This window comes from Hylobates moloch, unplaced genomic scaffold, assembly GCF_009828535.3.
Source record: "Hylobates moloch isolate HMO894 unplaced genomic scaffold, HMol_V3 SCAFFOLD_13, whole genome shotgun sequence".
NCBI classification, from domain to species: Eukaryota; Metazoa; Chordata; class Mammalia; order Primates; family Hylobatidae; genus Hylobates; species Hylobates moloch.
The window spans coordinates 60,661,483-60,685,851 of record NW_026652288.1 but is presented as its reverse complement, the minus strand read 5'-3'; the positions used below and the strand labels follow the sequence as shown (position 1 = coordinate 60,685,851).

Here is a 24,369-nt window from a genome sequence, read left to right as displayed (position 1 = left end):
TAAGCATTATACATGATCACATGCTACAAGGTCACCGTGTGCTGGTCTTCTGACCCTCAGAATTTTGAAATTTGATCAGAATTTAGTGACTAAGAAGTCCACTTTAGGACTGAATAATTATGTTTCTACTCCTTTCTGTAAGTATTTTGTGAGCTCCTTAATCAAACAGGGACTCTGTTAATGAGCTTAAGACTTAAACAAATGCAACTCTCCCCTAAAAAGGGGTTAAAATCATAATACTGTCACTTGAAAAGTTCTTTATATTTTTATTGTAAAACTAAGATAACCATTAAACCATTTTGAAAATGCATAAAATAAATGAAATAAAGTATAAAGAAAACACTCAAAGTCTCTCTGTTCAGAGTGTTCAGGCTCACCTTAGACAAGCTCTATTAACATTTCAATGTATTTCATTCTAAGATTTTTGTTTTCTGCTTAGGTCTTATTTTTTACAGTGTTATTCCTCTCTGGATGTTTGACTTTGATAGACAATGCAACATGATGGGTAGGGACTTTGGAGTCATACTACCAGGGTTTGAGTGCTCTGACACTAGCGGTGTGACCTTAGACAAAATACTTAACCTCCTTGTTACCTTATTTACCTTATCTGTAAAATAAGGGTAGTAATAGTACTACTCATAAGTGAATTATTTTAAAAAGTGCTTAGAAAGAGCCTGATATATAGTGAATACCCCAACATTTGGTACTATTAATGATCAGTAAAGTGTTTTATTAATTATATTGAATCCCTTAAGGTAAATTAAAGAGATTGACAAACCCACTTTCATATAAAAGATCATTTTGAATTTTTCAAAATATTTAACATTTTCATATGAATTTAGGGACTCAGAACACCTTGTCCCTCTCTCTTCGCTTTTGGGCCTGCCTCTTTCCATCTGAGCTCTCATTAAACAAAGGATTTTTTTTTTGAAATGGCATCTCACTCTGTCACCCAGGCTGGAGTGCAGTGACATGATCTCAGCTCACTGCAACCTCCGCCTCCCGGGTTCAAGCAATTCTCCTGCCTCAGCCTCCTGAGTAGCTGGAACCACAGGCACACGCCGCTATGCCTGGCTCATTTTTTGTATTTGAGTAGATAACGTAGATACGGGGTTTCACCACGTTATCCAGGCTGGTCTTGAACTCCTGAGCTCAGGCAATCCGCCCACCTCGGCCTCCCAAAGTGCTGGGATTACAGGCGTGAGCCACCGCGGCTGGCCAGGATTCTTCTTCTGTGTCTCTTTCCTCACCACTTAAGTCTTCTATTGGCATTGCTTCCCTGGGCCAGAAACCACTATTCCTGTCCTCGAGCCTCACTGAGAGCCTCTGGTCCCTCACTTAAACCTTCTACTCATGCCCTACTTCCTGTTTCCACTGGCTGGCTGTCACACTTGCCTGGAAAACCCCTGAAGCTGAGCTTTCCAACCACATAGACACGGCAACACTAAATTCTTGGTCTACATTCTCAGTTGGGTCCTCCCCACTGTCCAACCCCTCCATCATTTTCAACTAGTGTTCTAGTGTCTTCAACAGTGTTTTCAAATCTTTATACAGATATTTCCCCTAGAATAATTGGGAGTGGGATGGAGAAGCAGGGAGAGTTGGTGGAGATGAAAGATGAACGGGAAAGTGCAAGGCGAAGATGCAGGAGGGTTGAGACCCTTGAGAAAGGTAGACCGGAAGTAAGAGGTAGAAGAGGGTGAGGGAGAGGCCAGCAATAGCAGAAAGGAGTGGAGAAAGATAGGCTAGCCCAGAACCGATGCATTTCCTATGGTTTGTCTAAGTTCCTTGTCCTGGATTTTAAATTTTTCTTATAAATACTCTGCCTCAACAAGCAGTATGTCTGTAAGTTTTGGGGTGAGGGCTGTGGGTTAATAGGAGACAGTGATAGATCAAAGGAGGACTAGTAGTAAAGACCACTTTTACCCCAGCTCAAGGAGTTTTTATATGTACTAGCCTGCTTGTTTAATTGAGGGTAGTAAAAGTTTTATACTTCTAACTGGATCTAGAAGAGGAAGAATTACATAGTTTAGTAAGCCTCAGATCCCTTTTGGAAGGAGTGAAACATGGGGGAGGGGAGTTTGAAAATAATATTTAAATATATGTCCTGCTGAAGTAAATAATGCTTGAGGTGGGCAGATCACCTGAGGTTAGCAGTTTGAGATCAGCCTGGCCGATATGGTGAAACCCGCATCTACTAAAAAATACAAAAATTAGCTGCGTGTGGTGGTATGCACCTGTAATCCCAGCTACTCAGGAGAGGCAGGAGAAGCGCTTGAACCTGGGAGTCAGAGGTTGCAGTGGGCCAAGATTGCGCCACTGCACTCCAGCCTGGGTGACAGAGCAAGACTCTGTCTCAAGGAAAAAAAAAAGTAATGCTTGAGGAAGTCAACCAAAGGAAGTAGATGAGACCTTACTTTTCACACTGGAAGCTAGTCAGCATCCCACAGCAATGAGAATGATTCAGCTGTAAGTGCTTTTCTTCACTGCCACCTTACCTGGGTCGCCGTGGGGTCTGTGTTTACAGGTAACTGAGCTGCAGTGTTGGCACAGCACCTCACCACAGACAGTGTGGCGGGTGATGCACAGCACAGTGTAGTGAGAAACAGAAAGAACTGGAATGTATGTACCACAGGGTCAGAGCTTAGGGCTTTCAGTCTTGCTGCTTCCAGGGAGGTCAATGGACCAGTAGCAGCAGCAGCATCTGGCAACTTGTTAGAAATGCTGAATCTCAGGTCCCGACCCATCCATTTTAACAAGATCCTAATTTGCACACGTTAAAGTTTGAGAATAGCTGCTTTCAACTGTGCAAGGGAGAGTCGTGCTAGGGAGGGCTGGTAACGGTTCTCTCTTTTTTTGGGAGGAATGGGTCCTGGAGGAGTTGAAAGCACTCAGCTGCAAGGCAGCCCCAAACACCCCCATCTGAGCTATTTCTGGATCTGAAGCAGTGACGGCTGCTTTACCTCCAGCCCTACCAAAGGTTCTGATGCTGTGTTGGGAGGATGTCATATGATTTGTTGCTGTGTAGCTAGGCTTTTAAAATATAGTCTTATCTCCCTTAAAGTGTCCTGAGGTTGGTTTTTGTTGGTTGGTTGGTTTTTTGTTTGTTTGTTTTGGGGTATACTTTATATACAATAAAATTCCCCAATTTAAAGGGTGAGGTTTGTTAAATTTACCCAAATACAGTTGTGAAATCACCACCACAATCACGATATAGAACATTTCAATCACATTAAATGTTTTGGTTTTATTTGTTGTCACAGCTTTCCACTTTATTAGCATATGGTACTTTTAAATATGAAAATAATAGCAACATTATTCGTATAATCTTTGGGTAAATTATGGAAGACCAAATAATCACAATTCTGTTAATATGATTCAAAACATTGACAAATAACGTTTTTTAAATAGATGTTTAGATGTTCGTTGTTTAAAAGATGAGTCAAAATTTTCTTGCAGCAAAAAGAGTAAATATATCTAGGACCACTGTGAGAAATCTTTTTCTTTTTTTTGTCTAAGATACTGTCAGAAATCTTTTTAAAAATCATGGAAAGCAAGAGTATCCCCAGAGGATTAGAAATAGGCTAATTTAATCCCAACTTTCAAAAATGGCAAAAAGTAGATGCCAAGAAATAGTGTAGAGAAAATTATTAAACAGCTTGTTTATGTGCAATGACTGCAGAAAAGATTGCTCTGTAGAAACCAACAGAGTTTTTCTAAATAGTCACTAAACTAATATCATCTTTTGAGATAAGGTTAGCTAAGTACATCACGGGACTATCTTCATAGAGGGAGTCTTGATTTTAGTTAAGATATTTGGCATAGTCTCACATAACTTGCCAGTGAGGTTCTAATGTTTCTAAATTCACTGATTCTCAGCGAAGACTCTGTTATGTGTGTGCCTGATATTGAATGTAAATAGGTAAATAGTGGAATTAAACTGTCATGGTCTGTCTTACAGTCTAGTGATGGAGACACATAATAAAGCAATAAAGTAAAATGATTACTCTGGCTGCTGTGTGGAAGACAGATGTGAGGAGACAAAGATGATCACAGTTATCCAGAAATTAAAGACAATGGCTGACACTAGAGTGGAAATGGGAACAAAATGCCTATGGATTTGGGATAAATTTTGGAGATAGAAATGATAGGGCACTTGCCAATGAACTAGATATAAAGGATGAGGGAATGGGTGAGAGATAAGGGCGACTTCCAGGCTTCAAGCAGTTGGCTGGACAATGGGCCATTTCCAGATGGTCTTGTTCTATTCAAAGTTGATGCCAGTGACTTGGATGAAGGTACACTTAAGATATGAAGTTAGATGCAGTGGTTAATATATAAGTAAAAAGGATCAACAATTTAAGAAGAGATCATGAGACTTGAAAGATAAAACGTAATGTAAACAAATATAGGACTTGCACTTAGCTTCAAAAACAAACAAAAAAAGTACACAAGATATAATCAGGAAGACAGCTTAGTAGCATTCACACCAGAAGCTCAAAAAGAATGAAAACTGTGTGGTTGCCGTAAAAATGAATTCCAAAATAGATTACCTTGAAAGAAGAAAGATGTCTGACTCAGAGAAATTAAAAATCCTGTCATGCTTTACGCTGTTTGGACCAAATCTGATGTTCTAGCGTTGTGTTCATCTCAGCACATAGCCTTTAAAAAGGATGATTGAGGAACTGGACCATGACTGAGACGTAAACAGCCCAAACACTTCATCACAAGATGAACAGTTCAAAGAATTAAAGATGTTTGAGTTAAAGAGCACAATCTTAAAATGAGCACCCTCAGGACTGTTAGGTAGGAGAGGTGTTAGATTTCAAGTAGATTCAAATAGGTCCAGAAGGTAAAATGAGGACCCAAGGATAGAAGTAGCAACAGTGATTTCAGCTGAGCCTCAGTTCCAAGCACAGAACTTTTCAGAAACAGAATGGGTTGCATAATATGTCCCCTTTTAAAAGACACTTTGCAGACCTGGATGCCTGTGTGTTGGCATGGAGCATAGAGGTTTCCTGTCCTGGGTAAAAATCCTGTGCTGGACTAGGTTCTCTCTGAAAGTCTCTCCCTGCTTCAGGAGTCTAGAATTCTAAGTTTCTTCTCAGGAGACTCAAAAATTTACTAGAATGTCCTGCACCACATCTTTCATAATGTTGCTGACTCAGGACTCTTGAAGGTTCCTGACCACATTCTTCGCAATTCTAACTCTCTTGCCACCCTTTCCCCATGACCCATGTACAATTACATGCTCTAGATCTTCTCCTCAAAGATGAACATAAGTCTGAAATATCAACACCTTGGCAGCCCTATTATCAATTGCTGATCTGTAGTCCCCATGTAAGTATGCCTTTTTTAGCAACCAGTTTTTGCCCCAGCCATATTAATACTTGTGTTCGGTGGCTAACAAATGTTGAAGCTTAAATTATATCCAGATGAAATTTTAAAAAGGAATCACTTGTGTTCCTCTGTGTTAACACAGGAATCCTAGCATGTGTTTCTCTTCCAGGAAACCATAATTATATGTACAAATATCTACCTGGACAATTAGGGGCATAATCATGCTCTAAATGGAAGTGTTCAAACAAGTCAATACCTTCTCTCCAGTTATTCTTCTTTCTTCTCTCTCTTAGATGTCATGGTTTCTGTGTCTCAAGACATTTATGGTTTTATTTTTCTAACCCTTTCTAGGTTCTATTAGAGTCAGTTAGACAACATATTCCTTCTTTCTAAGAATCTGAACAAGGAGGTATACTTTTCTAAATTTTAATCCTATTAATGCCAGATTCTTGTATAGGCTAAAGTATTCTTAGAAGTTTATTTTACAGTTTGCCTCTTAGTGATCTGATAGAAAAGGGGGTTTTGCCTTATATTAATTTTCAGTCTTGGAAGAGAAGATCAACATTTGGGAAAGGACTAAGAAGAGAGTCTTTGCAGATCAGACAGTTAAAGGCAAAAACTATCAGACTCTAAGTACTCTGGGGTGCAATGTTACGTCTCTTAAACATGGGAGGGGGTTGTTTTCATCACTGTGGGAGTACCTCATTCTGTTGTGTTTAAGTGGGGGGAAGAAGATATGTGAACACTACTAAAATCTTCCCTAATCAACACTTTCCTCCTGCTTGAAAAGGGGGGATAGCAGTTTATGATGCTCAAAGGGCCAGATGCCACTGAGCATCATCTGCAAAGAGATTCAACACATAGATTGTGTTAAGACGCAACCATGTGCAAGAACCATGTGGCTGCAGGGGCTACTGGCTGAGAGAACACAGCAAATGTTTCCTTAGAATGTTTCTTTTGCTAATAAATACCGAGTTCTCCAGGGTTAGGGCCTTTTGTAAATAATTATGTAGATATTCATAATTATCCCCTCCTGCTAGGCACATAGATAGTTCCTACAAGGTCATACTCTTTATACATTAGCCTTGGGCCCATGGGACAATCCCTTTGGTCCTAGCAGAGTAGACCCAACAGGGCACATGGTCACTCCAGAATAGCATCTGGCTCATTCTAAGATGTCACTCATTTTACCCCACTAGGAAGCCTGTGCTCTGCTGTGCCACACGGAAATCCTCTAGGGCCTGTCACATGTTCGTGTAGAAGTGGCTACTTAGTATTGTGTCCCTCAAAACAAGTGAACTCTGCAAGAAACCGAACGCTTGCTTCTTTGACATAAATATTGCTTATCTTACTTGATGGGAAAAAAAATCATGTCACAGTTAGGTCCCATATCTTATTCTGTGGCAGACCATATCAAATCCTGTTCCATTACATATCTCAGAACTACTGCGTTGGCTAATAAATGCTTGCTGTCCGTTTCTCACATCCCTCAACCTGAAGAGATAATAAGAGACCTACCCTCTTAATCAGTGTATTAGTCCATTTTCATGCTCTGATAAGGACATTCCTGAGACTGGGTAATTTATAAAGAAAAAGAGGTTTAACAGACTCACAGTTCCACGTGGCTGGGGAGGCCTCAAAATTATGGCAGAAGGCTAACGGCACATCTTACTTGCCCGCAGATGAGAGAGAATTGAGAGACAAGTGAAAGGGGTTTCCCCTTATAAAAAAAACCATCAGATCTTTTGAGACTTATTCACTACCAGAAGAACAGTATGGGAGAACCACCCCCACGATTCAGTTACCTCCCACCAGGTCCCTCCCACAACACGTGGAAATTATGGGAGTTACAATTCAAGATGAGATTTGGGTGCGGACACAGCCAAACCATATCAATCAGCCTCCTCACTCGAGGATTTTAGGGAAATAAGTATAGATCTGAATGTACTTCTTTACCAATCATATCTTAACCTAAATTCCTGTTTATTGGCAGATCAGTTGGGCCTTTACCCAAAGTGTTAGGTCTTCTGTTCTTTCTCCTAGTGTTTGTTTTGCCTTTGCTGAGTTCTGCCCCTCTTTTGTTTGCTGGCCAGTTTCTGGCAGTTCATCTGTTCTGCTGTTGACCATTCTGTACTCCCGGTTTATCTCCTCATGGCTGCCCCGTATGCAGGAGAAACAAAACGCTGTAGGATCATAGACAGCTGAGGAGCAGTCATTCTGCCTGGAGCCAGGGAAGGCAACTGAGGAGTTGGCATCTGAGCTGGGGCCTAGAGCAGCCTTCAACAGGTGTGCTGGGAGGGGGAAGGGCCAGGAGGAAGCAGCCCACGCAGAGCGAGAGGCATGGTGTGCCAAGTGCCTCTCAACAGCACTTGGTGGAAAAATAATTGCCTTTAATGACTCAAACGTAGAGTCAATTGCAGTAATGTATTGTTCTAGGGATATATTTTCCCACATCAGGAAGTGAGCGGTTTCATCTGGGGACTGGATTTTTTTTCTTCTTTTTTAATAAATAGGCTTTATTTTCAATTATCATGTCTGTTTTAACCAAATGTTTCAGAAATCATCTATATAATCTCCCACATCATTTTAACTGCACTTTTTCTTGAGAAGGGTTTGATAATGAGCCAGATGTATTAAAACAAAAACATGAGTTCATCATTCAAAAAAGTCTTTTCATTATACTTGATTGTCAAATTTTCCCACTAGTTAGCAAGCGGTGCTTATTCATCTAAGAGGAATCGGGTGCAAAAAAAGTGAATTACATTAGTAGCCCAATATATAGATTTTAAAATAGCCATGAAGTAATATATGAAAAGAACCCTAGACATCATTTGGCTTGTATCTTTGTATTATGGGCAAGGAATCCAGAGATGGGAATGTTAAGCAAGTTGCCCAAAGTCAAGTGGTCATTCTCCTCAGGTCACTGCCAGCCTTTCCCTTTGCCCCTCCCACCCCATTCTCACACTTTCTCACCCGGATGTAACAGAGAGTGCAACGTAGACTACAAAAGCCTTCTTTCATAATGTTGTTTTAAAGTCATCTCAACCGAAATGCTCCCAGAGAGCTATTTGGGCTTTGAGTTACATAAAGGATTTGAACTGTTACTCAGATTCTAACGAACACTTCTTTATTTGGTAGGACATTTTTCTTGAGGATTTTAAAGCAGGGATGACTAATAGGTTCCAAAATTTGGATACTATTAACAAATAGTGTTAACCATACAAATAAACCTTTGCCCTTCTAAACTGTAATGCTGGAATATATTCTTTTCTAGGTATTACAATAAGATTTATTTTCTTTGCTTTAGGGTACTTTTGACTTCAGTAACATTGCTGTCTATATATTCAATAAACCTTCTATTGATCTGTTCAAAAGAAACAGGTAAGCTGAGGACATGTTTGATTTTGTTAAAACCAGGGTGAATTATTTTTATGGTGGCATTATGGAACAATGATGTTCTGTCTGTACAGCAATTTGATTATTAAAAAGAAAGACTATTTTGACCTAGAGTGATTGGAAGACCTATGGGAGTATTTATCTAGAGAAACAGTTGCAGCAAAATATAAATTAAATTGTCATGGACAACGAGGAAATAAATGTCACTTAAAGTGAACCCTCAATTATACCTGTTTTCTAGTTTTAAAAGCTTCAGTTTTTCCTTAGGTCTTTATAAATACAGAACAAAGATCCCATGTTTTATATTATAGCTTCCAAGGTTTTAAAAGTAAACAGACCTATCATTCTCTTGTGCATATTCCAAGGAGAAAGTGTTACTCTTGAGGCAATGTGGGAGTGAGCAAGCTATGAAGAGACTTCAAGTACTCTGGGCAGTGTAATACCTGAAGTGTTTATTTTCTATTTCTGGGACACTGGATTATGTTTGTAATTCTTTGACTTTTACATTAGCTAAAACCACATTGGCCAACTATTATTGTATATACATGACTCCATTTAACTGGAACGTTTTATAATAAATTGAGGAGCTAACTATTGTCTAGTTTAAACACCAGTCTTATGAGAGATTAAACAAAGGTTTAATTATAGCCTGTCCCATGTTGCTCTCCATGAATCTTTTGAAAACATGAACTGAACAGTTATAAAGAATATAAACACTTTTTAAAGAGTGAATGCTTTAGAGTTTTAGTATTTATTGAGATGAGCTAGTCGAACACTTTCAAATTTTGCTACAGACAAATTATGCTTTTGACAGATTAGTCTTCTGCTTTCTTTTGTGAGTTGCATGTATTTGAACTACATTTTATGAATGATTAGATTTTGTATGTTGTGGCTATTAAAATGTTTCTAAGCTTGTTATTACATTTAGAATATGGAGGCATTGATGGGATGTATATTAAGATAATTCCTTGTTAGCCTAATCAGTTCAGGTCGTTAATTCAAAAGGAATCTTTTTGTTTCAACTATTAGGATCTTTTTAAATCAAATATGTATTTTGATGGTATATACCAGATCTGAAGAAAAAGATCAGGGAAGGAATTTCCCCTTCATAAGATAGAGGTAGTTAAAAATAAGCCTTATGACCTAATAGGTTAATTGTAATGCTCTGGTAGCCAACTTGAAAAAGGAGAAATGATGGTTGCGTCTCACATTTTAAAATGTCAAAAGTTTGTTTGTAATGAGGATACCTTAACCCCTGAAAGCCAAAATGACTATTTGTGTGAGTTTGAGAAAGGCACATAGTAACTTGGGGAATAGCCAATAGAACGACAAAATCTTGACTATTTTAACTTTCTGAACCCTGTCATTTCTCGTGTTCTCAAATTTGATTTTTAAATAGGCTGCATGGTGTATGAAAAGCTGGGGGAACAAGTCTTTGGCACCACAGGGAAGTTTGTAATCTTTGGAGCCACCTCTCTACAGAACACTGGAGGTAAAAAGAACATGCTTTTCTATACATAACTTGAAACTAATTCTGGTGGCTGAGCGGCCACATGAATTTTAACATAATTCAAGCAGTTATCATCCTCATTGCTAAAATGGCACAGGGAAAGTAAAGCAGAGACAGTAGTCACTTATTTAAAGCCACAAATCCTGCTAGAGTAGCTGAAGTTGCCTTTGTGTCTTACTGACGGTTGGTCTAAGAACGGGCTGATAACTTTTTATATAGCTTGCAACATAAGCCTTCGTATCTTCTTTCTAAAAATGTTCTCATTTTCCTTCAGCAATGCTGAGCTACCTCTTCATCGTAAAAAACGAACTGCCCTCTGCCATAAAGTTTCTAATGGGAAAGGAAGAGACATTTTCGTAAGTTATAGACCATTTTTTATGATATAACTAAAATGTTTTTAATTTAAATATGGGCTAATCAGAATTCTTGCTTTATGAATATTGCAGAAAGTTTTTCCTAGGCTGCTTTTTGTTTGTTGTTTCAACAATAAATTTCTTTGGGGCTATATAAATGAAAAAAGCAGGAGAGCCATTCGAATATGCACATTTGAAAAGTAGATTTGTCTGTCATGCTGTGAGCGGTAGATACTGCATTTTCCCAAGAGCCTGAAATCTATATCTAGTTTCTGTGAAATAGAACAGATATGGAGTATTTTTAACACAAAAGTGGAACGTGCAAAAAAAATGAAGACCCTAGTCTCTTGCTTAAAGAACGGACATAGCATTTTGGGGGCCAAATTTACAAGAGCCAACCTCGTTAAAGATGTAGATAACCCTGGAAAATGTTGTAGCTACATTTGGCACAATTGTGTTTTGACTCCCTCTTGTTTAACAGTTCTTGTCAGTCTTAGTTTCTCTGTTTTCTTTCAAGGGAGAATAGTAGAAGCCAGAGTTTCTGGTGTTCTCAGGATTCAAGGTCAAATCCAAGGGATCAGGGAGAGAGAAATGCCTACCTGTGGTGACTTGTTTCTCACTGACACTAGCCCAGCAAAACTAAAAGGAGCTTTCTCTTTAAATAATTGATAGGACAAGTTGTAATCTGACAGAATGAAATGTATGCATTCAGCTTTGAAACCATGTAAATAATTCAAAAGAATGCCACATTTAGCCAATGGGAAAAAAAAAAAACAATATGCCCTCTTCCATTACATGGGAGTGAAGCTGTAGTATATAAGTAGTGGCTGGGTTAAAGTGTTTGGATAAGACCTGAATAATGATTTTAAAAATTAATGCATATAGTAAAAATTAATAAAAATATATATCATGAAATTTTACACTGGAGGGAGAAAAAGTCACTTTCTAAAAAAATATAACCTAATCACTTAAATGCCTTTCAGAGCCTGGTACGTGGATGGCCGCGTTCTGGTGGTGATAGTTACCTTTGGCATAATTCTCCCTCTGTGTCTCTTGAAGAACTTAGGTAAGGACAGATTTTGTTTTTATCATATTCTGCAGTGCCCAAGTGAATCAGAAACTGAATAAAAAGGGACAGCGTTGCCCTCTGCTTCCCCTCTGCATGCACTCAAAGATTAAGTGCGTGATAAATTGCAAGTATTAATCGGTCCCAACTTTAATATGGGATAAAAACAATAGTCAGTATGTGACCTCCTAAACAATCCCTCTACTGAGCTGTGGAGGGGAGAAGGGAGGTTCTGGAGCCGGGACAGACAGAGATATTTTCAATAGTACAACTTATATGCTAATCTAAGAAAAGTCCAGAAAATGGAATTCTCGTCATACAAAGTCTTAAATACCCTCATTATTTAGATAAATACATTTTCAAATCTAATATGGAGACAGAAAGCTGCCTAGATTTATACCCACAAGTATTATAAATTTAGAGAGTCTAACCAGCCTCATTTCTCTTCGAAGTGGGAGAGAGAAATCAAAAGTCAGAAATGGTGGATAATCTCCAAGTCATATCCATTTGGCTTTGTTCTACTACTTGTTTTTATGCTTGTATTTGGAGACAAGGATGCCTGATGTTAAGGGAATTTCATACATTGAATAATGTGGCCAGACTGCCATCCAGTCAAAAACCTGTAAAATGTATTTACTTTAATTCTGGGCTAATTTGAACAGAAGTTTGGATAAAAGCTCTCCAAACAATAATTATGAGCCTCAGTTTTTTGTTTTGTTTTGGATACAAAACAAAACAGCTCTGTAGTTGTTCTGGGAGGTTTATAAGTAGATTTTTTTTAACTACTTAATTTTCTGGTTTCTGCATCTGTGTTTTCTGTACCTATAGAGGTAGCTCTTTTCAGTTAAGTAGAGAAAAGCTCTTCCCCAGGGTTGGAAATAATGCAGTCCCGAGAGGCTACTTAACTCTACCTTTCTGGAGGTCATGGTGGCAATTGGAGATCTCCCAGGCATTCTAAGGAGAGCTACTAAAGAGCCCCAAATACTCAATTTACCACTAGAAATTCGCTTCATCTACTCTCCCTCATCTGGGGAGAAAAGTATTATAACTGACATTCAGTATGCACACAGTAAGTGCATAATAAAGAGCTCTTGAGGGGATCAAGGAGTAAATGGGTTGGCCCATAGGACTCCATCAGAGTCCACCAACACAGACTTACAGCAAAAATTGGAAGGCTCTTTTCTGCTGGATTCCCAGAATCTGTGTTCTCTAGTGTGCCAGGGAGAGTTGGAATCAAAACACATAATATAATGTTTTTATTCAGAGCTCCATTTTTTTGCCAAATAAAGTAGCACTGTCAAATAATAAATCTTGTATTCACTTGGGCATGTATATTTATTATTGGATCTCTAAAATATGCTTCAAATAATGCACTGAAATAAATGAGGTGATGAATTTTGAAATAGTAACAGTTTATGATGGGTAGCTCCAAAATTTTAAAAAATGGAAAAAAATGAAATAATTTATTTTTTACTTTTTTTTAAAGGGTATCTTGGCTATACTAGTGGATTTTCCTTGAGCTGTATGGTTTTTTTCCTAATAGTGGTAAGTGCTGATTGAAATGACTGGTTTGGTTTTGTGATAGTACAATGGCAGGTAATAATTATTCATTATTTGGCTTTACTAAAGTCCGTATTGCTTCTACTATACTTCTTAATACCAGGTTATTTACAAGAAATTTCAAATTCCCTGCATTGTTCCAGAACTAAATTCAACAATAAGTGCTAATTCAACAAATGCTGACATGTGTACGCCAAAATATGTTACCTTCAATTCAAAGGTAAGTTTCCTGATCCTTTGCAGATGAAACAAGCATTTTTATTAAGGACATTCTATTTCTCACACTTGTAATTGCACTGGTTTGAACGTATTAGTTCTCAAAAGAACACATGATACCATTGCTTCCAGATTACACATCTATGTAGAGATCCTTGAGAAATGTACAAATATTTTATTTTACACTCTGTCTTACCATTAAGCATTCTCTGTTAAAATCCCATTCTGGATAATCGTCTCAGCTTTTCCTGTGTAGAGTGCTAGGTGATACTTCAAAAACAGACTAATAACATCCTTAGCCCCCTTCTTCTGGTGATGATAGAAAGGAATACTGCAGAATTCCTCAGCTTGCACAGTTGAAATATAGATGCCACCACAAACTGGCACTTAAAAAACTCTCATACTATTAAAATATTGTTGATACAATGGGAAACAGAGGATTATGGAGTCAGTCAGGCTTGGATTTGAATCCTCAGGCAAGTCACCCAACCCCTTGAGTAAAAATAAGGATTCTATTCTGTATCTTACAAGGTTTTGTTAGAATGTCCCTAGCATAGTGCATCAGCAGAGTTAGGGCATAAGATAGGTTAGTTTTCACTTCTTTTTGCATAGGAAGTTAGATTGAGTTTGAGAGTTTCAAAGAGCCTTATCTAAGAAAACTAAATAGATCACGATCTTTCTCTTTCTCTCTAATTGTAAGGATATAGCCAAAGTAGTGCAACATGGAACAGATTTTCTTTACAGAGGGTATCTTTTAAGTCCGATTCCATGCACCTGATGTAGAGCAAAGAGCAGTAAATTAGAGGTGGGAGTGCTGGGCCAGTCGCCTGACCTGTTGGAGGGAGCCAGGAGAACAGCCACAGTCTGCTTACTGCTTGGGATTGCTGTGGGGACCCAGCAAGCTATCCTAGGAAGAGTGCCATGTAACTGGTTCATGCTGTATAAACAGGGGGTGTTGTATACCTGGAGTATATAAAATACGCCATAGGTGAGCCAAATCCGAAGTCCCTCTGTGACAAGTGGCTAATGGCTCAAGCTAGATAAGCTGTCTTAGAAAAGCTGCTTCTATTTTAGAGATCAAAACCTTCCTAATAACCGAATAATCCAGGGATTCTGAAGAGATGTCAGATAAAAAGACAGCTCAGAAATACTGGAGCTGTGTCATTTTTATAGTAAAAGTGTTTTTCCTAATGTCTGTTCTTTTCTCTCAAATAGACCGTGTATGCTTTACCCACCATTGCATTTGCATTTGTCTGCCACCCGTCAGTCCTGCCAATTTACAGTGAGCTTAAAGAGTAAGAAATTTGTTTAATTTTTTATCTTAATTGTTTTACATTCCCTCATTAATAGGCAAGTATGCAATTAAAATAAACAGACTTGTCTAATGAACGTCAGCGGATTCATCACCTAGCTTCAACATTTACTCTCGTTGTGCCATTCTTAAGCATTGTGTTTTAAGAAACAAGAAAGCAAGAAAAATCAGAAACTTGCAGTATTTTGGGGGGCCATAAACATAAAAAGTAGTCAACCATGTGGGCTTTTTCATTAATTTGGTTTTTCAAATATTGTATCATCGAGGAAAGTTTAAGTATTTGTGTTGCTTTCCATTACGTATGCGTATTTTGCAAGTGGGTGATAATCTTCAGATTTATCTGTAAACTGCTAAATACATCATCTCTGATTTGCATGTGGGTTTGGGTGAAAAGGCTAGTAAATCAGACAATAAGAAATCAGTGTTAAGACCACAAACTAGGAAAAGAGAATATTGCTGTTCATTTTTAACTATTAAGAAAATCAAGTGGATGATAACCTTCAGATTTATCTGTAAACTGCTAAATCCATTGTTTTTGATTTGCCTGTGGGTTTGGGTGAAAAGGCTAGTAAATCAGACAATAAGAAATCAATGTTAAGACCACAAACTAGGAAAAGAGAATATTCCTGTTCATTTTTAACTATTAAGAAAATTCTATGGATTCATTGATTTATTTTTGATTGCTAGTTTTGAGAAAATTAAGGCCTGCTTATAAACTTCTTCATGTATCTTTTTAGCCTATGGTTATCAAACATAAACAAAAATAGTCACCATAGCGTATCTTAAAAACTTAGAAAAGATAGACAATATTGGTATTTATTTCCAGTTTGAAACAAAGTTGATGTCATTTAGCATTGAATCCACTTATATATCCTTGGCATCTTTTAATAGTTCAGCTTTTAGTTTTAGTTTTTAATTTTCTCAAGCGTATACTTCTCAATTTTTATTTTATTTTATTTATTTATTTTTTTGAGACAGAATCTCCCTCTGTCACCCAGGCTGTAGTGCTATGGTGTGATCTCAGCTCACTGCAGTCTCAACTTCCCAGGGTCAAGCAATCCTCCCACCTCAGCCTCTCAGGTAGCTGGAACTACAGGCACATGCCCCCACGCCCAGCTAACTTTTGTATTTTCTGTAGACACAGAGTTTCACCATGTTGCCCAGGCTGGTCTTGAACTCCTGAGCTCAGGTGATCTGCCTGCCTCAGCCTCCCAAAGTGCTGGGATTATAGGCGTGAGCCGGCGTGCCCGGTCTACTTCTCTGTTTTTCTTGTTTTCCATACTCCCGTGGCATCCCAGATTCCTTGTTATGACATAACCAAATGTTATGATTATCAGTGGTCTGTTATTTATTGAATACAAGTCTTGCAGATTAATTGTTTGGGCAATTAAAGAAACTTAGAGGGTCATCCCAACCCCAGAGTGAACTTGACCTGAGAGATGGAGCCCTTCATCATTCCAGCTGTGATCTCTTGGGCACTTGGTGCGCTGGAGACCTACAGATTTCCAGGTGCATCCCTGAGGCCACCCAATGGGAAAATCAGAACCTGAAACAGCAGCTTTAGAGACAGAACACCTGAGGTCAGTTCCAGCTCTGCCACTAATCTCTGGAGCAAGGAGAACAGCATTGATTTTTTTCTGTCTTTTTTCCTTTGCCCAGCTAGTGTGGAGATAATATCAAGCACAAATATTAAAAAAATGCTGTTTGCCCTTCCGATGAGAACTCGATATTCTTTTTTTTTAAATTTTATTATTATTATACTTTAAGTTTTAGGGTACATGTGCACAATGTGCAGGTTTGTTACATATGTATACATGTGCCATGTTGGTGTGCTGCAGCCATTAACTCGTCATTTAGCATTAGGTATATCTCCTAATGCTATCCCTCCTCCCTCCCCCCACCCCACAACAGTCCCTGGGGTGTGATGTTCCCCTTTCTGTGTCCATGTGTTCTCATTGTTCAATTCCCACCTATGAGTGAGAACATGCGGTGTTCGGTTTTTTATCCTTCCGATAGTTTGCTGAGACTGATGGTTTCCAGTTTTATCCATGTCCCTAAAAAGGACATGAGCTCATCATTTTTTATGGCTGCATAGTATTCCATGATGTATATGTGCCACATTTTCTTAATCCAGTCTATCCTTGTTGGACATTTGGGTTGGTTCCAAGTCTTCGCTATTGTGAGTAGTGTCGCAATAAACATATGTGTGCATGTGTCTTTATAGCAGCATGATTTATAATCCTTTGGGTATATACCCAGTAATGGGATGGCTGGGTCAAATGGTATTTCTAGTTCTAGATCCCTGAGGAATCGCCACACTGACTTCCACAATGGTTGAACTAGTTTACAGTCCCACCAACAGTGTAAAAGTGTTCCTATTTCTCCACATCCTCTGCAGCACCTGTTGTTTCCTGACTTTGTAATGATGGCCATTCTAACTGGTGTGAGATGGTATCTCATTGTGGTTTGAATTTGCATTTCTCTGATGGCCAGTGATGATGAGCATTTTTTCATGTGTTTTTGGCTACATAAATGTCTTCTTTTGAGAAGTGTCAGTTCATATCCTTCGCCCACTTTTTGATGGGGTTGTTTGTTTTTTTCTTGTAAATTTGTTTGAGTTCATTATAGATTCTGGATATTAGCCCTTTGTCAGATGAGTAGGTTGCAAAAATTTTCTCCCATTCGGTAGGTTGCCTGTTCACTCTGATGGTAGTTTCTTTTGCTGTGCAGAAGCTCTTTAGTTTAATTAGATCCCATTTGTCAATTTTGGCTTTTGTTGCCATTGCTTTTGGTGTTTTAGACATGAAGTCCTTGCCCATGCCTATGTCCTGAATGGTATTGCCTAGGTTTTGTTCTAGGGTTTTTATGGTTTTATGTCTAACATGTAAGTCTTTAATCCATCTTGAATTAATTTTTGTATGAGGTGTAAGGAAGGGATCCAGTTTCAGCTTTCTACATACGCCTAGCCAGTTTTCCCAGCACCATTTATTAAATAGGGAGTCCTTTCCCCATTTCTTGTTTTTGTCAGGTTTGTCAAAGATCAGATGGCTGTAGATATGCGGCATTATTTCTGAGGGCTCTGTTCTGTTCCATTGATCTATATCTCTGTTTTGGTACCAGTACCATGCTGTTTTGGTTACTGTAGCCTTGTAGTATAGTTTGAAGTCAGGTAGCATGATGCCTCCAGCTTTGTTCTTTTGGCTAAGGATTGCCTTGGCAATGCAGGCTATTTTTTGGTTCCATATGAACTTTCAAGTAGTTTTTTCCAATTCTGTGAAGAAAGTCATTGGTAGCTTGATGGGGATGGCATTGAATCTATAAATTACCTTGGGCAGTATGGCCGTTTTCACGATATTGATTCTTCCTACCCATGAGCATGGAATGTTCTTCCATTTGTTTGTATCCTCTTTTGTTTCATTGAGCAGTGGTTTGTAGTTCTCCTTGAAGAGGTCCTTCATGTCCCTTGTAAGTTGGATTCCTAGGTATTTTACTCTCTTTGAAGCAATTGTGAATGGGAATTCACTCATGATTTGGCTCTCTGTTTGTCTGTTATTGGTGTATAAGAATGCTTGTGATTTTTGTACATTGATTTTGTATCCTGAGACTTTGCTGAAGTTCCTTATCAGCTTAAGGAGATTTTGGGCTGAGACAATGGGGTTTTCTAGATATACAATCATTTCATCTGCAAACAGGGACAATTTGACTTCCTCTTTTCCTAATTGAATACCCTTTATTTCCTTCTCCTGCCTGATTGTCCTGGCCAGAACTTCCAACACTATGTTAAATAGGAGTGGTGAGAGAGGGCATCCCTGTCTTGTGCCAGTTGTCAAAGGGAATGCTTCCAGTTTTTGCCCATTCAGTATGATATTGGCTGTGGGTTTGTCATAGATAGCTCTTACTATTTTGAGATACATCCCATCAATACCTAATTTCTTGAGAGTTTTTAGCATGAATGGTTGTTGAATTTCGTCAAAGGCCTTTTCTGCATCTATTGAGATAATCATGTGGTTTTTGTCTTTGGTTCTGTTTATATGCTGGATTACATTTGTTGATTTGCATATGTTGAACCAGCCTTGCATCCCAGGGATGAAGCCCACTTTGATCATGGTGGATAAGCTTTTTGATGTGCTGCTGGATTCGGTTTGCCAGTATTTTCTTGAAGATTTTTGCATCAATGTTCATCAAGGATATTGGTCTAAAATTCTCTTTTTTGGTTGTGTCTCTGCCAGGCTTTGGTATCAGGATGATGCTGGCCTCATAAAATGAGTTAGGGAGGATTTCCTCTTTTTCTATTGATTGGAATAGTTTCAGAAGGAATGGTACCAGTTCCTCCTTGTACCTCTGGTAGAATTCGGCTGTGAATCCATCTGGTCCTGGACTTTTTTTGGTTGGTAAGCTACTGATTATTGCCACAATTTCAGAACCTGTTACTGGTCTATTCAGAGATTCAACTTCTTCCTGGTTTAGTCTTGGGAGGGTGTATGTGTCTAGGAATTTATCCATTTCTTCTAGATTTTCTAGTTTATTTGCATAGAGGTGTTTGTAGTATTCTCTGATGGTAGTTTGTATTTCTGTGGGATCGGTGGTGATATCCCCTTTATCATTTTTTATTGCGTCTATTTGATTCTTCTCTCTTTTCTTCTTTATTAGTCTTGCTAGTGGACTATCGATTTTGTTGATCTTTTCAAAAAACCAGCTCCTGGATTCATTGATTTTTTTGAAGGTTTTTTTGTGTCTCTATTTCCTTCAGTTCTGCTCTGGTTTTAGTTATTTCTTGCCTTCTGCTAGCTTTTGAATGTGTTTGCTCTTGCTTTTCTAGTTCTTTTAATTGTGATGTTAGGGTGTCAATTTTGGATCTTTCCTGCTTTCTCTTGTGGTCATTTAGTGCTGTAAATTTCCCTCTACACACTACACTGAATGTGTCCCAGAGATTCTGGTATGTTGTGTCTTGGTTCTCATTGGTTTCAAAGAACATCTTTATTTCTGCCTTCACTTCATTGTTTACCCAGTAGTCACTCAGGAGCAGGTTGTTCAGTTTCCATGTAGTTGAGGGGTTTTGAGTGAGTTTCTTAATCCTGAGTTCTAGTTTGATTGCAGTGTGGTCTGAGAGACAGTTTGTTATAATTTCTGTTCTTTTACATTTGCTGAGGAGAGCTTTACTTCCAACTATGTGGTCAATTTTGGAACAGGTGCAGCATGTTGCTGAAAAAAATGTATATTCTGTTGATTTGGGGTGGAGAGTTCTGTAGATGTCTATTAGGTCCACTTGGTGCAGAGCTGAGTTCAATTCCTGGGTATCCTTGTTAACTTTCTGTCTCGTTGATCTGTCTAATGTTGACAGTGGGGTGTTAAAGTCTCCCATTATTATTGTGCGGGAGTCTAAGTCTCTTTGTAGGTCACTCAGGACTTGCTTTATGAATCTGGGTGCTCCTGTATTGGGTGCATATATACTTAGGATAGTTAGCTCTTCTTGCTGAATTGATCCCTTTACCATTATGTAATGGCCTTCTTTGTCTCCTTTGATCTTTGTTGGTTTAAAGTCTGTTTTATCAGAGACTAGGATTGCAACCCTGCCTTTTTTTGCTTTCCATTTGCTTGGTAGATCTTCCTCCATCCCTTTATTTTGAGCTTATGTGTGTCTCTGCACATGAGATGGGTTTCCTGAATACAGCACACTGATGGGTCTTGACTCTTTATCCAATTTGCCAGTCTGTGTCTTTTAATTGGAGCATTTAGCCCATTTACATTTAAAGTTAATATTGTTATGTGTGAATTTGGTCATTTGGTCCTGTCATTATGATGTTAGCTGGTTATTTTGCTCGTTAGTTGATGCAGTTTCTTCCTAGGCTCGGTGGTCTTTACATTTTGGCATGTTTTTGCAGTGGCTGGTACTGGTTGTTCCTCTCCATGTTTAGTGCTTCCTTCAGGAGCTCTTGTAGGGCAGGCCTGGTGGTGACAAATTCTCTAAGCATTTGCTTGTCTGTAAAGTATTTTATTTCTCCTTCACTTATGAAGCTTAGTTTGTCTGGATATGAAATTCTGGGTTGAAAATTCTTTTCTTTAAGAATGTTGAATATTGGCCCCCACTCTCTTCTGGCTTGTAGAGTTTCTGCCAAGAGATCCACTGTTAGTCTGATGGGCTTCCCTTTGTGGGTAACCCGACCTTCCTCTCTGGCTGCCCTTAACATTTTTTCCTTCATTTCAAGTTTGGTGAATCTGACAATTATGTGTCTTGGAGTTGCTCTTCTCGAGGAGTATCTTTGTGGTGTTCTCTGTATTTCCTGAATCTGAATGTTGGCCTGCCTTGCTAGATTGGGGAAGTTCTCCTGGATAATATCCTGCAGAGTGTTTTCCAACTTGGTTCCATTCTCCCCGTCACCTTCAGGTACACCAATCAGACGTAGATTTGGTCTTTTCACATAGTCCCATATTTCTTGGAGGCTTTGTTCATTTCTTTCTATTCTTTTTTCTCTAAACTTCCCTTCTCACTTCATTTCATTCATTTTGCCTTCCATCACTGATACTCTTTCTTCCAGTTGATCACATCGGCTCCTGAGGCTTCTGCATTCTTCACATAGTTCTCGAGCCTTGACTTTCAGCTCCATCAGCTCCTTTAAGGACTTCTCTGCATTGGTTATTCTAGTTATCCATTCGTCTAATTTTTTTTCACAGTTTTTAACTTCTTTGCCATTGGTTTGAATTTCCTCCTGTAGCTCGGAGTAGTTTGATTGTCTGAAGCCTTCTTCTCTCAACTCGTCAAAGTCCTTCTCCGTCCAGCTTTGTTCCGTTGCTGGTGAGGAGCTGCATTCCTTTGAAGGAGGAGAGGTGCTCTAATTTTTAGAGTTTCCAGTTTTTCTGCCCTGTTTTTTCCCCATCTTTGTGGTTTTATCTACTTTTGGTCTTTGATGATGGTGACATACAGAAGGGTTTTTGGTGTGGATGTCCTTTCTATTTGTTAGTTTTCCTTCTACCAGACAGGACCCTCAGCTTCAGGTCTGTTGGAGTTTGCTAGAGGTCCACTCCAGACCCTATTTGCCTGGGTATCAGCAGCAGTGGCTGCAGAACAGTGGTGGCTGTAGAACAGCAGATCTTGGTCAACTGCAAATGCTGCTGCCTGATCATTCCTCTGGAAGTTTTGTCTCAGAGGAGTACCCGGCCCTGTGAGGTGTCAGTCTGCCCCTACTGGGGGGTGCCTCCCAGTTAGGCTGCGTGGGGGTCAGGGACCCACTTGAGGAGGCAGTCTGCCCATTCTCAGATCTCCAGCTGCATGCTGGGAGAACCACTACTCTCTTCAAAGCTGTCAGACAGGGACATTTAAGTCTGCAGAGGTTACTGCTGTCTTTTTGTTTGTCTGTGCCTTGCCCCCAGAGGTGGAGCCTATAGAGGCAGGCAGGCCTCCTTGAGCTGTGGTGGGCTCCACCCAGTTGGAGCTTCCCGACTGCTTTGTTTACCTAGTCAAGCCTGGGCAATGGCAGTCGCCCCTCCCCAAGCCTTGCTGCTGCCTTGCAGTTTGATCTCAGACTGCTGTGCTAGCAACAGCGAGACTCTGTGGGCATAGGACCCTCCAAGCCAGGTGTGGGATATAATCTCCTGGTGTGCCATTTTTTAAGCCCATTGGAAAAGTGCAGTATTAGGGTGGGAGTGACCTGATTTTCCAGGTGCCATCTGTCACCCCTTTCTTTGACTAGGAAAGGGAACTCCCTGACCCCTTGCGCTTCCCAAGTGAGGCAATGCCTCACCCTGCTTCAGCTCACGCACAGTGCGCTGCACCCACTGTCCTGCACCCACTGTCTGGCACTCCCTAGTGAGATGAACCCGGTACCTCAGATGGAAATGCAGAAATCACCCGTCTTCTGCGTCGCTCATGCTGGGAGCTGTAGACTGGAGCTGTTCCTATTCAGCCACCTTGGCTCCCCCACTTCTCGATATTCTTTTAAAAGAATGGGGAAGAACGCTAACTGGAGTGTAGTTCCATAGATCTCACCCTCAATACCAATTCAGTATAAGAGAGGTTATTTTCAGTTGGCATAACTGCCAGGGGTAATTTCAGCTGCTCAGATCTTCCCTAACCTGATAGAAGCAAAGTTTAATTAGTATTCTTCAATGTTAACACTGGTGCTTAAATTCAGTGGTATATGATTTTTAATTTTTAACATGTATTTGTTTTTAGCCGATCACAGAAAAAAATGCAGATGGTTTCAAACATCTCCTTTTTCGCCATGTTTGTTATGTACTTCTTGACTGCCATTTTTGGCTACTTGACATTCTATGGTAAGTAATTCCTACTGGTACATAAATATAAGTATTTGTAAACAAGTTAGTAAAAATTAGTGTTGAAATAACTTTTAACATGAAGGGCAATGAAAGCAACAAATCAATTGGTTTTTCTAGTTTTTTCTTCTACTTAAAGCAATGGTGATCTTTACATGTTCATGCAGACTGCCAAATAAAATAATTACTAAAACAATATTTATAATTTTTTTTCTCCTAACAGTGTCCTTAAAAGAAATTGCATTTTAGAAGCATTTTAGAAGCATGCAACTAAGTACATATTTACTGAGGAAGGTTTAAAACTACATCAGAAAAGGCTTTCCTAATTGACACTGCAAATTGGGTCAGATTCCATTAATAGAATGGAGAGACACAGACAGATGCTGAAAGTGAGAAAGAGCAGAGTGCTACACTCATGACACTCTGAGTTAATTAAAAATGAAACTTCTAATTGTTCACTGGAAGTCGGAGCCTTGCAAAGATCCAAAGGAATGATAGAAAATTATAAAAAATGAAATCTGAAAAAGGGAACAAGTTTTCATATGTAACTTTTGCTGACCCTTAATGAACAGTTTACCGGCTTTTACTGCTTCTTCATCCTCTCCTATTCAAATTATCCTGAAGCTTTATTTAACATCTTTCATTATCTTTATAATTGGGGACCTAATTTAAATATATATATGTGTGTGTGTATATATATATGTATATGTATGTATTTCACAATCTTCTCTACTAAATAATAATTCTTGGGACTTTTTTTCATAAACACAAATGTCTCAAAATTAAATACATTTAAAAATTATTAACTCAGCCTGGAGAAAAAGGCTACTCTGATTATACAGATGTTATTATCGTTTTCACTAGCAATAGAGAATAGCATTGTCTAATGAATTCATTAATACCATATTTAATTTTTACATAAAAATGGTGTTGCTAAGGTGCATACAGAGTTGCAGGGCTGGAGTGGGTACAGGGAGAGAGAGGCAGAGAACTTAATGTTAGTTGAAGTCTCACTGTTGTCTTGTTGAAGCTATAATTTTTCTTTGTAAATGCATTTTTTTCACACAGAACAGAACACCAACACTTTTATTACTCTTGGATTAAATAAAGCTTAGCTATTTTTAAGTGGTTAGTTATTTTGAATTAAGGAAATTAGAACTAGTGAGATTTGTATTATAACTTATGGTTCTTTTTTGGAAACTGAGACCAAGCTCTGTGGTACAGATTAGCATTTGAATTCCATGCTGAGGACCTTGAGACTAGTGCAGTGAGAGGCCCTTGCAGGAGACAGGAAGGGAAATTACCTTTTGTCAAAGGAGTGAGCAGTTTCATACTCTATGTAACT

At 38.9% G+C, this 24,369-nt stretch overlaps 1 protein-coding gene across 3 annotated transcripts in view; it reads left to right on the top strand.

The window, feature by feature from the left end:
- SLC38A1 (solute carrier family 38 member 1) overlaps positions 1-24,369 on the top strand; it is a 91,998-nt gene that overhangs the window by 51,454 nt on the left and 16,175 nt on the right. For all 3 annotated transcript variants that reach the window (XM_058427068.1, XM_032173779.2, XM_032173780.2), the window contains exons 6-13: positions 8,648-8,721; positions 10,136-10,228; positions 10,521-10,602; positions 11,583-11,665; positions 13,152-13,210; positions 13,329-13,445; positions 14,657-14,736; positions 22,924-23,024. In XM_058427068.1, the coding sequence (XP_058283051.1) occupies positions 8,648-8,721; positions 10,136-10,228; positions 10,521-10,602; positions 11,583-11,665; positions 13,152-13,210; positions 13,329-13,445; positions 14,657-14,736; positions 22,924-23,024 (689 nt within the window). The remainder of the gene's footprint in view (positions 1-8,647; positions 8,722-10,135; positions 10,229-10,520; positions 10,603-11,582; positions 11,666-13,151; positions 13,211-13,328; positions 13,446-14,656; positions 14,737-22,923; positions 23,025-24,369) is intronic.